Here is a 14,551-nt window from a genome sequence, read left to right on the forward strand (position 1 = left end):
AAGGTGAAAAAAAATCCAAACCATCATGGCCCTGTGTGAAAAAGTGATTGCCCCCTAAACCTAATAACTGGTTGGGCCACCCTTAGCAGCAACAACTGCAACCAAGCGTTTGCGATAACGTGCAATGAGGCTTTTACAGCGTCCTGGAGGAATTTTGGCCCACTCATCTTTGCAGAATTGTCCTAATTCAGTTACATTAGAGGGTTTTCGAGCATGAACGGCCTTTTTAAGGTCATACCACAACATCTCAATAGGATTCAGGTCAGGACTTTGGCTAGGCCACTCCAAAGTCTTCATTTTGTTTTTCTTCAGCCATTCGGTGGTGGACTTGCTGGTGTGTTTAGGATCATTGTCCTGCTGCAGAACCCAAGTTCGTTTCAGCTTGAGTACACGAACAGATGGTCGGACATTCTCCTTCAGGATCTCTTGGTAGACAGCAGAATTCATAGTTCCTTTTATCACGGCAAGTCTTCCAGGTCCTGAAGCAGCAAAACAGCCCCAGACCATCACACTACCACCACCATATTTTATGTTGGTATAATGTACTTTTTATGAAATGCAGTGTTCCTTCTACACCAGATATACTTGGACACACACCTTCCAAAGAGTTCCACTTTTGTCTCATCAGTCCACAGAATGTTGTCCCAAAAGTCTTGGGGATCATCAAGATGTGTTGTGGAGAAATTGAGATGAGCTTTGATGTTCTTTTTGCTCAGCAGTGGTTTTCTCCTTGGAACTCTGCCATGCAGGCCATTTTTGCCCAGTCTTTTCCTGATGGTGGAGGCATGAACGCTGACCTTCACTGAGGCAAGTGAGGCCTGCAGTTCCTTGGACGTTGTTGTGGGGTCTTTTGTGACCTCTTGGATGAGTCGTCGCTGCGCTCTTGGGGTAATTTTGGGCGGCCGGCCACTCCTGGGAAGGTTCACCACTGCTCCATGTCTTCGCCATTTGTGGATAATGGCTCTCGCTGTGGTTCGCTGGATTCCCAAAGCTTTGGAAATGGCTTTATAACCCTTTCCAGACTGATAGATCTCAATTACTTTCTTTCTCAATTGTTCCTAAATTTCTTTGGGTCTCGGCATGATGTGTAGCTTTTAAGGATCTTCTGGTGGACCTTACTGTGTCAAGCAGCTCCTATTTAAGTGATGCCTTGATTGTGAACAGGTGTGGCAATAATCAGGCCTGGGTGTGGCTAGAGAAATTGAACTCAGGTGTGGACAACCACAGTTATAGTATGTTTTAACAAGGGGGGCAATCAGTTTTTCACACAGGGCCATGATGGTTTGGATTTTTTTTCACCTTTAATAATAAACACCTTCATTTACAAATTGCATTTTGTGTTTACTTGTGTTGTCCTTGACTATTGTTTAAATTGGTTTGATGTTCCGAAACACTTAAGTGTGACAAACATGCAAAGAAACAGGAAATGAGGAAGGGGGCAAACACTTTTTCACACCACTGTGTATATATATATATATATCGATATATATATATCGATATATATATATCTATATATATATATATATATATATATAGATATATATATATATATATATATATATATATAAGAATTTATGATTTCGTATTTCAAATTTTATCATACCCGGGATGATAACTCTTGCTTGGATGGATTTAAGTGAATTATTTCTAAGAATTACAGGCTTACAATATAAAACGCCAAATTTCCATGCAAAATAATGGTACCGCTTTCAGCACCTAAAATCTGAAATAATCATACCGCCAGGGAGGTTAAAGGAGCTGCAGGGATTTCTGGCAGGTACTGGTTGTGTACAACATGTGACAACAATCTCCCGTAATCTTCATATGTCTGGGCTGTGGGGCAGGGCAACAAGACAGTACATTTAGCAAAAACCTACTTCGCATGGGAAATATGATATGGTCTAATGAGACCAAGATCGAACTTTCTGACAATAATTCCGAAAAGTATGTTTGGCACAAAAACACTTTGCTTCACCAAAAAACACCATTCCCACAGTCAAGCATTGTGGTGACAGCATTATGCTTTGAGGCTGTTTTTCTGGAACTGGAAGTGTTATGCCGCGTACACACGATCAAACAATCTGGTGGAAAAGTCCGGCAGACTCAAGTCCGCCGGACAATCCCCCCGTGTGTAGCCTCCGGCGGACTTTTTTTACCCAAAAGTAAGGAGGACTTAGAAAGTAGTTTTGCACTCCAATCTTTCCGTCAGACTTGCATTTCGGCGGACAATCTGGCCGTGTGTGTGCCAGTCCGCCGTACTTTTGAAATGAACGGACTTTTCCCGCCCGGAGAAAAGTCTGCTCATTTTGAGCGCGTCTCCAGGTAGCCGGGGCCAGTGAAGGAAGCATCGCTGGCCCCGTCACCTGGTATGGACTTAAAGGGGAACCCCTACGCTGAAAAAATTTGTGTGGGGGTCCCCCCCAGGTCCCCATTAGACCCTTATCCGAGCACGCTACCCGGCCGGCCAGGAAAGGGGGGGACGAGCGAGCGCCCCCCCTCCTGAGCCATACCAGGCCGTGTGCCCTCAACATGGGGGGGTGCCTTGGGGAAGGAGGGGCGCGCGCCCCCCCCACCCCAAAGCACCTTGTCCCCATGTTAATGAGGACAAGGGCCTCTTCCCGACAACCCTGGCCGTTGGTTGTCGGGGTCTGGAATCCGGGAGCCCCCTTTAATAAGGGAGCCCCGGGATACCGGCCCCCCACCCTATGTGAATGAGTATGGGGTACAATGTACCCCTATCCATTCACCTGTGAAAAAAAGTAAAAAAAAACATAACACACAAGGGTTAAAATAGTTTATTGCACAGCTCAGGGGGTCTTCTGTCCGTCTTCGGGGGTCTTCTCGCTGGACTCCTCCGCTATCATCCGCTAGCTCTTTTACTAGCGGAGGAGCCCAGCATTCTTCTTCACCGCCGCCGCCCTCTTCTTCCGACTTCGGGAGTCTTGTCCCCCTCTTCGGGGGTCTTGTCCCCCTCTTCGGTTCTTCTTGCCGGGCCACGGCGCCTTCTTCTAGCTCTTTTACAGGCGTGGCCCGGTCTTCTGTTCCCCTTTAAGTCCATACCAGGTAATGGGGCCAGCGACGCCTCCTTCGCTGGCCCCGGCTACCTGGAGACACACTCAAAATGAGCGGACTTTCCTCCGCGTGTGTGGGCGAGTCCGTTCATTTCAAAGGTACGGCGGATAGTCCGGCGGACTTTGTACGCCGTATTAGTCCGCTGAAAAAGTGCCGTGTGTGGGCAAGTAGCCCGTTCGGAAAGTCCGGCGGGAAGTTCGTCAAACTAAGTCTGCCGCATAGTTGGCTACATGTGTACGCGGCATTAGTCAAGATGAAGGGATATATAAACAGTTCCAAATATCAGTTAATAAACCTTTCAACATGGCAATGACCCAAAGCACACCTTCAAATCTACAAAAAATGGCTTCACCAGAAGAAGATTAAGGTCTTGAAATGACCCAGCCAGAGAGAAGACCTGAATCCAATAAAAAATCTGTGGGGTGACCCGAAGAGGGCTTTGCACAGGAGATGCCCTCACATTCTAAAAGATGTGGAGCACTTTTACAAGACAGTGCATACCTCCCAACTTTTTGAAATGGAAATGAGGCAAAAGTTTGTAGGCTTAGACCCCTTTCACACTGGGGTGTATTTCAGGCGCTTTAGCGTTAAAAAAAAGCGCATGTAAAATGCCTGAAAGAAGCCTCATCTGCAATCCCAATGTGAAAGCCCGAGTGCTTTCACGCTGAAACCCCTTTCACCCTATGGCATTTTTCAAGGGCTTTAGCATTAACATAAGTGCCTGTAAAGCGCCTGAAAGAAGCCTCAACTGCAATCCCAATGTGAAAGCCTGAGTGCTTTCACACTGAGGTGCTGTGCTGGCAGGGCGTCCAAAAAATCCTGCAAGCAGCTTCTTTGCAGCGCTTTTGGAGCGGTGAATACACCGCTCCAAAAGCGCCCCTTTCCATTGAAATCAATGGGAAGCGCCTGCAAAACACCCGAAAAGCGCCTGCAAAGCGCTTTTGGCAGCAGCGCTTTTGGCAGCAGCGCTTTGTGGGTGCTTTTAACCCTTTATTTGGCCACTAGCAGGGGTTAAAAGCTCCCCAATAGCGCTTGAAAAACGCTGGCAAAGCGCTGCTAGTTTAAGCGGCACTTTACGAGCGTTTTTCGGGCGCTGACATTGTGAAAAGGCTCTTAAAGCACTCGGGCTTTCACATTGGGATTGTAGATAAGGTTTTTTTTCCGAGCGCTTTACAGGCACTATTTTTAACGCTAAAGCGCCTGAAAAATGCCTGAAAAACACCCCGGTGTGACAGGGGTCTTAAGGCACAATCCTTGACATGCCCCCTAAAGGAGACTTGTACAAGAAAATGATTAGTTAAACACACAAGTGCTATTCCTTTATATTCGCTTTTGAAATTTACAAATGCAGCAATTTAGAAATTGTATGAAAAGTTTAGCACTGGGAAATACTTTTAAAGATTACATTTTATATACAAATATATAAATCAGACCAAAATGAGGGACAAATAAGGAGGAAAGAGGGACAGAGGAACTTTGTTCTGAATGAGTGACAGTCCCTCGAAATCAGGGACAGTTGGGAAGTATAAGCCCTTGTACACACGGTTGGAGATTCCGACAACCAAATCCGACGGATTCTGTCCGTCGGATTTTGTCCGACGGATCTTGTCCGAAACTGTTGCATACACACGGTTGGACGAAGTTGTCGGAAAATCCGATCGTTTAGAACATGATGACGTTATTTCGTTACGACTGGACTACGTTCAGGCTAGTAGCCAATAGCTTTGGTGTAGGAATTTGATCTGAGCATGCGTGGCACTTTGTCCGATTGGAATTCTCTACACATGATCGGAGTATGTCCGATCGGACCAGTTTGTCGGAAAATATTTCCAGCAAGTTGGAAAATTTGGTCCGACGGAAACAGTCCGATGCATACCACACACAGTTGGATTATCCGACAAAACGGTCCGATAGGACACATTCCGACGGATTCTCCGACCGTGTGTACAAGGGCTTAGAGTGGGCAAAGATTCCCAAGGGAAGATGTGCCACGCTGATAGACTCATAGCCCAAAAGACTAAATGCTGTCATAAAATCAAAAGGTGCTTCAACAAAGTATAGGTTTAAAGGTTTGCATATTTGTGCAACCACTTTATTGCAAGTTTTTATTTTCCCCCCTTTAAAGATTTCAGTTTGTTTTTAATCAAACTGCATGGAGTATAGGTCACATTAAAGGTGGAAATTCCAAAGTTATTTGCCTTGCTCTGATTTTCTTTACTTCTCAAAAACCTGGCATTTTTACAGAGGTATGTAGACTTTTTCTTTTTTGTAGATGTTTCTCACATCAACCACCAATTTGAAAATTGCCTTGAATGCTTGAAACTTATTGATGAAGCATCAAGCAGAGAGAAAAAAAAACACAGTACATTACTAAAAGCATTGGGAGTGTCTATAGGAATGTTTGACCATTCTTCCAGAAGCGCATTTGTGAGGTCAGGCACTGATGTGGATGTGAAGGCCTGGATTACAGTGTCCGCTCTAATTCGTTCCAAAGGTGTTCTCTTGGGTTGAGGTCAGGACTCTGTGCAGGCCAGTCAAGTTCCTCCACCCCAAACTCGCTCACCCATGTCTTTATGGACTCTGCTTTGTGCAGTCATGTTGGAACAGCAAGGGGCCCTCCCCAAACTGTTCCCACAAAGTTGGGAGCATGACATGCCTTAAGAGTTCCCTTCTCTGAAACTAAGGGGCAAAGCCCAAACCCTGAAAAACAACCCCACACTATAATCCCCCCTCCACCAAATGATTTGGACCAGTTGACTTGACTGGCCTGCACAGAGTTCTGAACTCAACCTGATAGAACACCTTTGGAATGAATTAGAGTGGAAACTGGAAGCCAGACCTCCATATCAGTGCCTGACCCCACAGAGGCGCTTCTGGAAGAAAGGTCAAACATTCCCATAGACACACTCCTAAACCCTGTGGACAGCCTTCACAGGGAGAATTGAACCTGTTACTGTATGCCTGCAAAGGATGGGCCAACTTAATATTGAACACTACAGACTAAAACTGGGATGCCATTAAAGTTCGTGTGTGTGTGTAAAGGCAGGCGGCCCAATACTTTTGGTAATATAGTGTAGTAAGCATGAGTTTCATAAGGCAGGCCAGCAACACATTTCAGAGATATGTAAAATATGTATGCCATGGATGACACGAAATCCAGATTATAGTAAACTGGGTGTTTTTATTTGTTTGGAGTAGCTGATTAACTGCTTCCTCAACGTATACTGTATATATATATATATATATATATATATATATATATATATATATATAGGCGGCTCTCCTGTGCAGAATCTTGTACCTGTACATGATTCTGCAGTTCCAGGTCTGGGGCGGGCATGTGCACTACCGGCAACCAGCTTCCGCTGTGATTTGACACAGTAGGAGCCAATCAGCACGTCTGGTGCACCCGATGTCCACTGTGACCTGCCGATCGTTCCCGAGAGAAGCAGAACAGCGCTCTGTAAACAAAGCAGATTGCCATTCTGTGAGAAGGGAAGGTAGTGATCCTGTGTTTCTGCTAAGCAGGAACACAGATCTCTGCCTTCTCACAGTAAAAGCACTCCCCACACAGTTAGTAACCACTCTCTAGGAACAAATTTAACCCTTTGATCGCCCCTGCCAGTGTCATTAGTATAGTGACAGTATGTTTTTAGCACTGATCACTGTATTGGTGTCACTGGTCCCCAAAAAAGTGTCACTTAGTGTCAAATTTCTCCTCAGCAATAAGTCACTGATTGCTCCCATCACTAGTAAAAAAATAAATAAAAATTCCATAAATATTTCCCACAGTTTGTAGACGCTATAAATTTTGTGCAAACCAATCAATATATGCTTATTGGGATTTTTTTTTACCAAAAACATGTAGCAAAATACATATTGTCCTAAATTGATGAAGATATTAGATTGTTTCCATTTTTTGTTATTGGATTTGTTTTATAGCAGAAAGTAAACAATATTGTGTGTTTTTTTTTTTTTCCACCGTATATGTCTCAAACCCTTTTCACAATAAATTTCTACAGTACGCTCCTATACTTCTGCATGCGGTAGCTGGGAATGGTTTACATGATGAGCAATTAAAGGCATCCCCTTAGCATAACTTATCATCACACTGAAACTGCACTCTGAAACACTCCAATCGTTTTCATTGTATAAGTCTAAAAAAAGCTTGGAGCTCAAGGCCTACCCCTTAGGTTAATGTGTCATTGTATTGGTTATAGAAGTGATGGTGAAGCATGGCACCCCAGATGTTTTGGAAATACATTTCCCATGATCCTCATGCACTCTGCAGTGTAGTGGAGCATCATGGGAAATGTGGTTCCAAAACATCTGGGGTGCCAAGGTTCGCCATCACTGGGTTATAGCATTTGCAGTTGTCTGTAATATATTTCTGTCCATTATTTAGGCACTCTCCAGAATTAATTATGAAACAGAAAACTTTGTTGAGGTAAGTCACCAAAAGAGTCAGAAAGCGATTCAGTTCGCATTGTGCACTATACAAGTATTTCATTCATTCATTCAAGAAGGTTAACTTACTTAGCTTCTGAATTAATGTGGCTATTCTTCTCTATATTCCTGAAGTTTGAATGCTCATTATTAGATTAGTGAAAAAAATTGTTTTTCACTATTCCACACATACATTTGGTGTGTTTTTGACATAGGAAACTGCAGTGAGGAGAAGCTAAAAGAAAATTTTGAGAAAATACTGAGAACATGAGTGCAGCCTACATGAATATTTGTGATATTCCTCCAAAGAATATTTTATAACTAGACCCCCAATATGTTTGTATTAACTTTTTTTGTATGACAAATAAATAGTAAGAGGCTTAAAGTGACACTAAAGGTACAGTTTTTTTTTTTTTAAATAACATACATATCATACTTACCTCCACTGTGCAGTTCATTTTGCACAGAGTGGCCCCGATCCACCTGTTCTGGGGTCCCACAGCTGCTCCTCCCCGCAATAGATCACCCCCTCTGGGAAGCTCTCTCCTGAGGGGTTTACCTTGCAGGCGCACTCCTGTGTCATACACTCGGTATCCATAGCCGCTGAGTGTATGACTCGGCCCCACCCCCCTGTGCCCACGTCATTGGATTTGATTGACAGCAGTGGAAGCCAATGGCTGCGCTGCTATCAATGTATCCGATGAAGAGCCGAGAAGCCGCGGAGAGAGTGACGCGGAATCGTGCCCACGGAAATTCGGGATCAGGTAAGTAAAACAGGGGGGGGGGACCGGGGGCCGGACACTGCAAGGTGTATTTTCACCTTAATGCGTAAGATGCATTAAGGCGAAAAAAACACAAACTTTTACAACCCCTTTAAGGTGAACTTAAAGCCTTAATAATAAATATCAGAACAAAATGAGGGACAAATGAGGAGGGAAGAGGGACAGAGGAACTTTGCTCCAAATCAGGGAGAGTCCCTCTAATTTAGGGACAGTTTGGAGCTATGATTTTTCACATTCATTGTCATAAATTACTCCCCCATTTATGACGTCTATGAAAGTGACCATCTCGAAAGGAGAAATGGCAGTAGGAGTTGTGCTGGATGTGGCGTTTCCCCCTTCGCCTAAAGGTATAGTGTTATCTTGGGGTATACTTTCTCTCCATTGTGTGAAGGCAGATTGTAAGGATAATCCCATGTTCCAGGATCATTCCTGTACCAGGCAGGTGATGTTAGTAGATCCCCTGGGTTGCTGGGTGCTAAATCTCAGCACTTGCATTTAATATTGGCACCTGCGGTCATTATATATATATATATATGTATATGTATATATATATATATATATATATATATATATATATGTGTGTGATTTTACATTTCTGCCTGCAGGGGGCGCATGCGTACCAGGCAGCTTCTGCTGTGATAATTCACAGCAAAAGCTAATCTGTGGGTCCCTGGGACTAGTCAGCACCCGCCCGATCGTAGTAAAACACAGAGAGCTGAGATATGCCTATGTAAGCAAGGCACATCTCAGCTCTGACAGTGGGGGAAGGGATTATCCTGTCTCTCTGCAAAGCAGAGACTAGAATCGATATCTTCCCCTAGTAAAAGCAGCACATACTGTACACACATAATCACTGGCTAGGCACACAGTTAACCCTTTGATTGCCTTAGATGTTTAACCTCTTCCCGGCCAGTGTCGTTAGTACAGTGACAGAGCATATTTTTAGCACTGATCACTGTATTAGCAGTTAGTGTCCGAATGTCTGTGGAATATTGCAGTCCCACTATAAGTTGCTGATTACCACCATTATTTTTTGGACAAAAACATGTAGCAGAATACATATTGGCCTAAATTTGAAGAAATTGAATAAAAAAAAATAAAAAAAATATTGGATATGTTTTATAGCAGAAAGTAAAAAATATTGTTTTGTTTTGTTTTTTTAAATTGTTGGTCTTTTTTTGTTTGTAGTGCAAAAAGAAAGCTGTATATGTGGGTATTTTGGTACAACATTGCATGACAGCGCAATTGTCAGTTAAAGGATCGCAGTGCCGTATTGAAAAAAATGTTCTGATCATAGCTACATACCTATAAAACTGGCTAAATGGAAGCTGCCCATGCAGACCATTCAGGATTCATCTATTCTTTGTGTAAATTAAAGTGGTTTTAAAGGCAGAAGTTTTTTTTTTTATCCTAATGCATTCTATGCATTAAGATATAAAACCTACTGTTTCTGTTTGACATTGGGCCTTAGAACTAGGAACATGCATAGCATAGTTCTGCATTCCTAGTTCTCTGCTGCAAAGATAATTTACATTCTCATGGTCAGGGTTGCCAACCATCAATAAATTTACAGTTTGTAAAAATCTGTGATTTGTACAATTGTCTGTGTAGCGGCCATAACCCTTGGTAGGGCGGCCTTAACTTTTGGGCTTACCGGTTACCTCCGCTTGGCTTGTTCTTCCACGTCTAGGGGTTCCCAGGGTTAGTACCCAACAACTTTGGATGCTGACACCATAAAAGTCATTTAGAAAGGTTTTTATTTGCAGGGGTAACATCTAACAAACACAGAAAAAAGGGGGTTGTGTTGCGCTTCCTTAGTACCAAAAGAACTAACACAATCAATAAAAAATATGAATAAGTGTTAAAGCAGAAAGTGCAATAGTGCTTTGTAAACTACAACAACACTTAGTGCTTATGAAAAAGTGCATCTGTGCATTACATAAACGACTAGTATAAAGTGTTCCTGTGCATCACTCAGGTGTCTGAAAATACGCAAATATGTGCTTAAAACCATAAAGTGCATATAACAGGTTAAAAAAAAATTCAATATATAAAGAAATAAATATTTGTGATATAAACGCAGAAAAAAATCTGTTCTATAAACGTAGAAAGAATTTTGTGATCTAAACGCAGAAAAAATGTAAAACCAATGCAAAAAAACAAAATGCATTCATTGAATTACAAAACAAAAAAACAAAATTCAATAGCAGCAAATTAGTGAATCTCGATAGAGTGTCCCATACATAGTCCAATCGTGCAATTTTGGATGCAATATCACAAACACAAGTAAGGTGCAATGTGCCAAGCCAACTCTCTTCCAATGGTGTTCCGTGCCAGTGCTAGTTATATTAAATAATTACCTCACGGCTGGGAGGTATGCAGCAAAACAGCTAATTTGCAGGGGGTACTTGGGAGAGTCAGGGGGACTGCAGAGAGGACTTCTGACGGTGCCGCTTTCCTTGTAGTTGTTACCAGCGAAAATGCTCAAAATGACAGGTAAAAAACATCCTCCATAGTGTAGTATTTAAAATAGAAGATTTTATTTAAAACAACTTTAGCTACTCACAAGAGGGAAGGGGAAAACAGGCACACAGCTAACAACAGATCAGTGAGCGACTTGCTCAGATGTAGACGTCACTTCCGGTTTCCCAGTTGAAGTCCATATGTGACGTAACGCATAGGAAACCGGAAGTGACGTCTACAAACGAGCAAGTCTCGTTTTTCTCATAAGCACTAAGTGTTGTTGTAGTTTACAAAGCACTATTGCACTTTCTGCTTTGACACTTATTCATATATTTTATTGATTGTGTTAGTTCTTTTGGTACTAAGGAAGCGCAACACAACCCCCTTTTTTCTGTTTCTGCATTATTGAGAGTCAACTCATTGAGTGTCTGCTGCTCCCATTAGAACAGAATTTTGCCTTCTCACCATTTTTTTGGCCATATAGCGCAGGAGCCTTTGATATATACATCCAACAAACACAGTCTCGTATGGGAACAGAGGGAAAGGGTGAAGAAACTCAGGCACCTTGAACTGCTAATCATCACAAAGTCTCTAATACCACCCAGAGAGTAGCCACTCACAGCTGGGCGCTTCAAGGCTGAACAAATCTCTAGCCAGAGATTATGGCAGTCAGCATTTTGATCCGGAACTTGTGAAATCTCTGACCTTGAATAATTGGTAACAGAAAGTGAACAGGAACCTTTTTCTCAGTACCTGGAACGTTCTCTGTCTCCTTGGCAGTACTGGAAAAACGTGGATTCACTAGTGTTCTTCACAACCCAGCAACCAGGCACTTCTGGGGATGTCAGCTTGTTGGCCCACCTCCGAAGAGTCCTCCCCCAGTCGCTTACACGAGCTGCGGTGCCTCTCCAAGCCGAGAGCACACCCAGACGCCTTGAATCCTCCCTCAGTTACTGTGTCTCGGACCATCCGGTTCCGAGACTTGGGAACAGACGAATCCCTACCCCAGACCAGGCGAGTCTATTGGGGTTAGTCCCCCGAACCATGTTGCGGAGCGACATACGCTCCCGTGACCGGGACCCCTCGCGGGGATACCCCAGTCCAGAATCAGGAACCAGCCGCTATGGCCTCACAAACGAACCCGGAACATGTGACTTCAACATCTTAAGTACCCTTCCCCAGACTCCTCAGCGGGACCAGGCGCACCCACTGATTGGCTCCGGGGAACTCTGATACCCAAAGCGTCCAACCAGGCCTGGTTCTGAGCCTGTCATGTGCACTTAACTGTACACATGAGCAGGCAGAACTCTAACACAGCCCAGCCAAACTGATGTCAAAGTTAAACCTACATAGTTAACCCTCAGAACCTCTTTACTGTTCTGAGGCAAAAACTAAATTTGTACATGACAGACACCTTGTCCAAAGTGTCATCGCTACATCTGTAAATATCAGGGGCTGATAATATGTCATGCTCTGTTGAATTTTTAAGTGTAAACCAGGCAAATTACTTGTTATGGTTATTGTAAGTGTTTCCATATTGTGTTCATATTTGAATATCGATTGTCTTAGTTTTTTATAGGAGTTCTATTCATTTTTAGGTTGTCAGTAAAAATGTGCTCCGTCAGTACATTTTCCATGTTTATCAGTAAAAATGCTGTGGGAGGTCAGCAACCCCGCTCATGGTAAAGGGCATTTTCCATGTGGACTTAAAAAAAAAAATATTGTTGGCACGATGCGATTAATAAAAATATTCAAAAGAAACATAACAGAGTTTTCGATAATGACTTACAAAAGTAACTTTGGTGTTGTACATTTTTTTTATCAGAACTGTGTGTTTCCTGGCTTCAGTAGTGCAGACTTGCCTGGACATCTGGAGGCCACCCAGATCTTGCAGTGTATTGCTAAAACCAAGCAATATCAAGTATGTATATTTTGGTATTTAATTGTACTAACCTCCTTAAATGAAGAAAAACCCCAATATTTCTTATGCTTCACAACATCTTGTTTTACAAGTGTGACTGCTACTAGCACAGATAACTTTTCTGATTGCAGCATAGTTTATTTGGATGTATTATTAAATTGTGGAATATACTCATCTAAGCCTAGGATTTGATTTACTAAAATTGGAGAGTGTAAAATCTGATGCAGCTGTGCATAGAAACCAAACAGGTTCCAGGTTTTTTTTTTGTCAAAGCCTAATTAAATAAGCTGAAGTTAGAAGCTGATTGGCTACCATGCGCTGCTGCACCAGATCTTGCACTCTCTAGTTTTATTAAATCAATTCTAGTCGGCTAAAGAACTAGCACTAAGAACTGATAACCTGGATGGCTGCTTAACAAGAACTGTGTCCATTATCCATAGTAAGAGGTACCTCTTTAACCACTTAAAGAGGGAGTCCACCTAAAAAAAAAAATATTAAAAGCCAGCAGCTACAAATACTGCAGCTGCTGACTTTTAATAAATGGACACTTACCTGTCCAGCGATCCCCCAGTCAATACCAGACCCTTCGGGCATGCAGCCTGGCAGGTCAGGAAAGGGAGGGAGCTCTCCTGAACCATACCAGGCCACATCATGCCTTCAACATGGAGGGCGTGGTGCTTTGGGGCAGGGGTGCTCTGCCCATCCTACCACAAAGCACCTTGTCCCCATGTTGATGGGGGCTAGGGTCTCTTCCCCACAACCCTGGGCTGTGTTTTTGGAAGTCTGTGGGTAGGGGGCTTATCGAAATCTGAAAGCCCCCTTTAACAACAGCCCCCTTGTAACGTCACTGACCCAGCATGCATCGGTCTGTGACGTCACAAGGGGGCAGGGACATCACTAGGTGGCCCCACACCCATATCCAGCCCCCTATGTGAATAAGTATGGGGTATGGGGTTATGTACCCCTACCCATTCACCAAAAAAGTATCATAAAGTAATAAAAACAGAGACCGTTTTTGAAAATTCCTTCATAAAAAAAAAAAAACAGTGTACCATTCTGATTCCATTGTCAATACCACTGCCTGCCGCACCCAAAAAATAAAAAAAAATAAAAAAAAGCCTTCATTGACAGCTGACTGCCGAATCCCAAATAGCAAGGATAACTTGACACAAATTTATGGCAGTGCTGAAATGTAATGCCGCGTACACACAATCGGACCAGAGTCCGCTGGACAAATCGCCGTGTGTAGGCTCCAGCGGACTTTTTTCTCCCAAATGTCCGGTGAACTTAGATAGAAGTCATGACTCAAAATTGTCCGCCGGACTTTTGAAATTAACGGACCTGCGCACACGGAGTAAAGTCCATTAATTTTAAACGTGACTCCAGGTAGACGGGACTAGCAAAGGAAGTCAATGTGGCCGCCTCCATGTGTGAGATTGACACCTCGTGAGCCCCTTCGCCTGGTATGGATTTAAAGGGGAACCCCTACACCGAAAAAACGGAATGGGGGTCCCCCAAAGTCCATACCAGACCCTTATCCAAGCACGCAGCCTGGCCGGTCAGGAAAGGGGGTGGGGATGAGCGAGTGCCCCTTCCTGAGCCGTACAAGGCCACGTGCCTTCAACATGGGGGGTGCTTTGGGGAAGGGGGCCCTGCGGCCCCCCCACCCCAAGGCACCTTGTCCCCATGTTGATGAGGACAAGGACCTCTTCCCGACAACCCTGGCCATTGGTTGTTGGGGTCTGCGGGTGGAGGGGTTATCAGAATCCGGGAGCCCCCAGATACCGGCCACCCACACTATGTGAATGAGTAGGGGGTACGTGGTACCCCTACCCATTCATCTGAGGGAAAAAGTGTTAATAAAAAA

The 14,551-nt window shown here is 43.6% G+C and overlaps 1 protein-coding gene across 3 annotated transcripts in view; it reads left to right on the forward strand.

Moving 5' to 3' along the window:
* FAM227B (family with sequence similarity 227 member B) overlaps positions 1-14,551 on the forward strand; it is a 550,320-nt gene that overhangs the window by 98,198 nt on the left and 437,571 nt on the right. For 2 of the 3 annotated variants that reach the window (XM_077473435.1, XM_077473437.1), the window contains exons 5-6: positions 7,478-7,519; positions 12,589-12,684. In XM_077473435.1, the coding sequence (XP_077329561.1) occupies positions 7,478-7,519; positions 12,589-12,684 (138 nt within the window). The remainder of the gene's footprint in view (positions 1-7,477; positions 7,520-12,588; positions 12,685-14,551) is intronic. The other variant, XM_077473436.1, reaches the window with a different exon arrangement.

This window comes from Lithobates pipiens, unplaced genomic scaffold, assembly GCF_037356315.1.
Source record: "Lithobates pipiens isolate NorthernLeopardFrog02 unplaced genomic scaffold, aLitPip1_a1.2 Scaffold_8, whole genome shotgun sequence".
Classification (NCBI taxonomy): domain Eukaryota; kingdom Metazoa; phylum Chordata; class Amphibia; order Anura; family Ranidae; genus Lithobates; species Lithobates pipiens.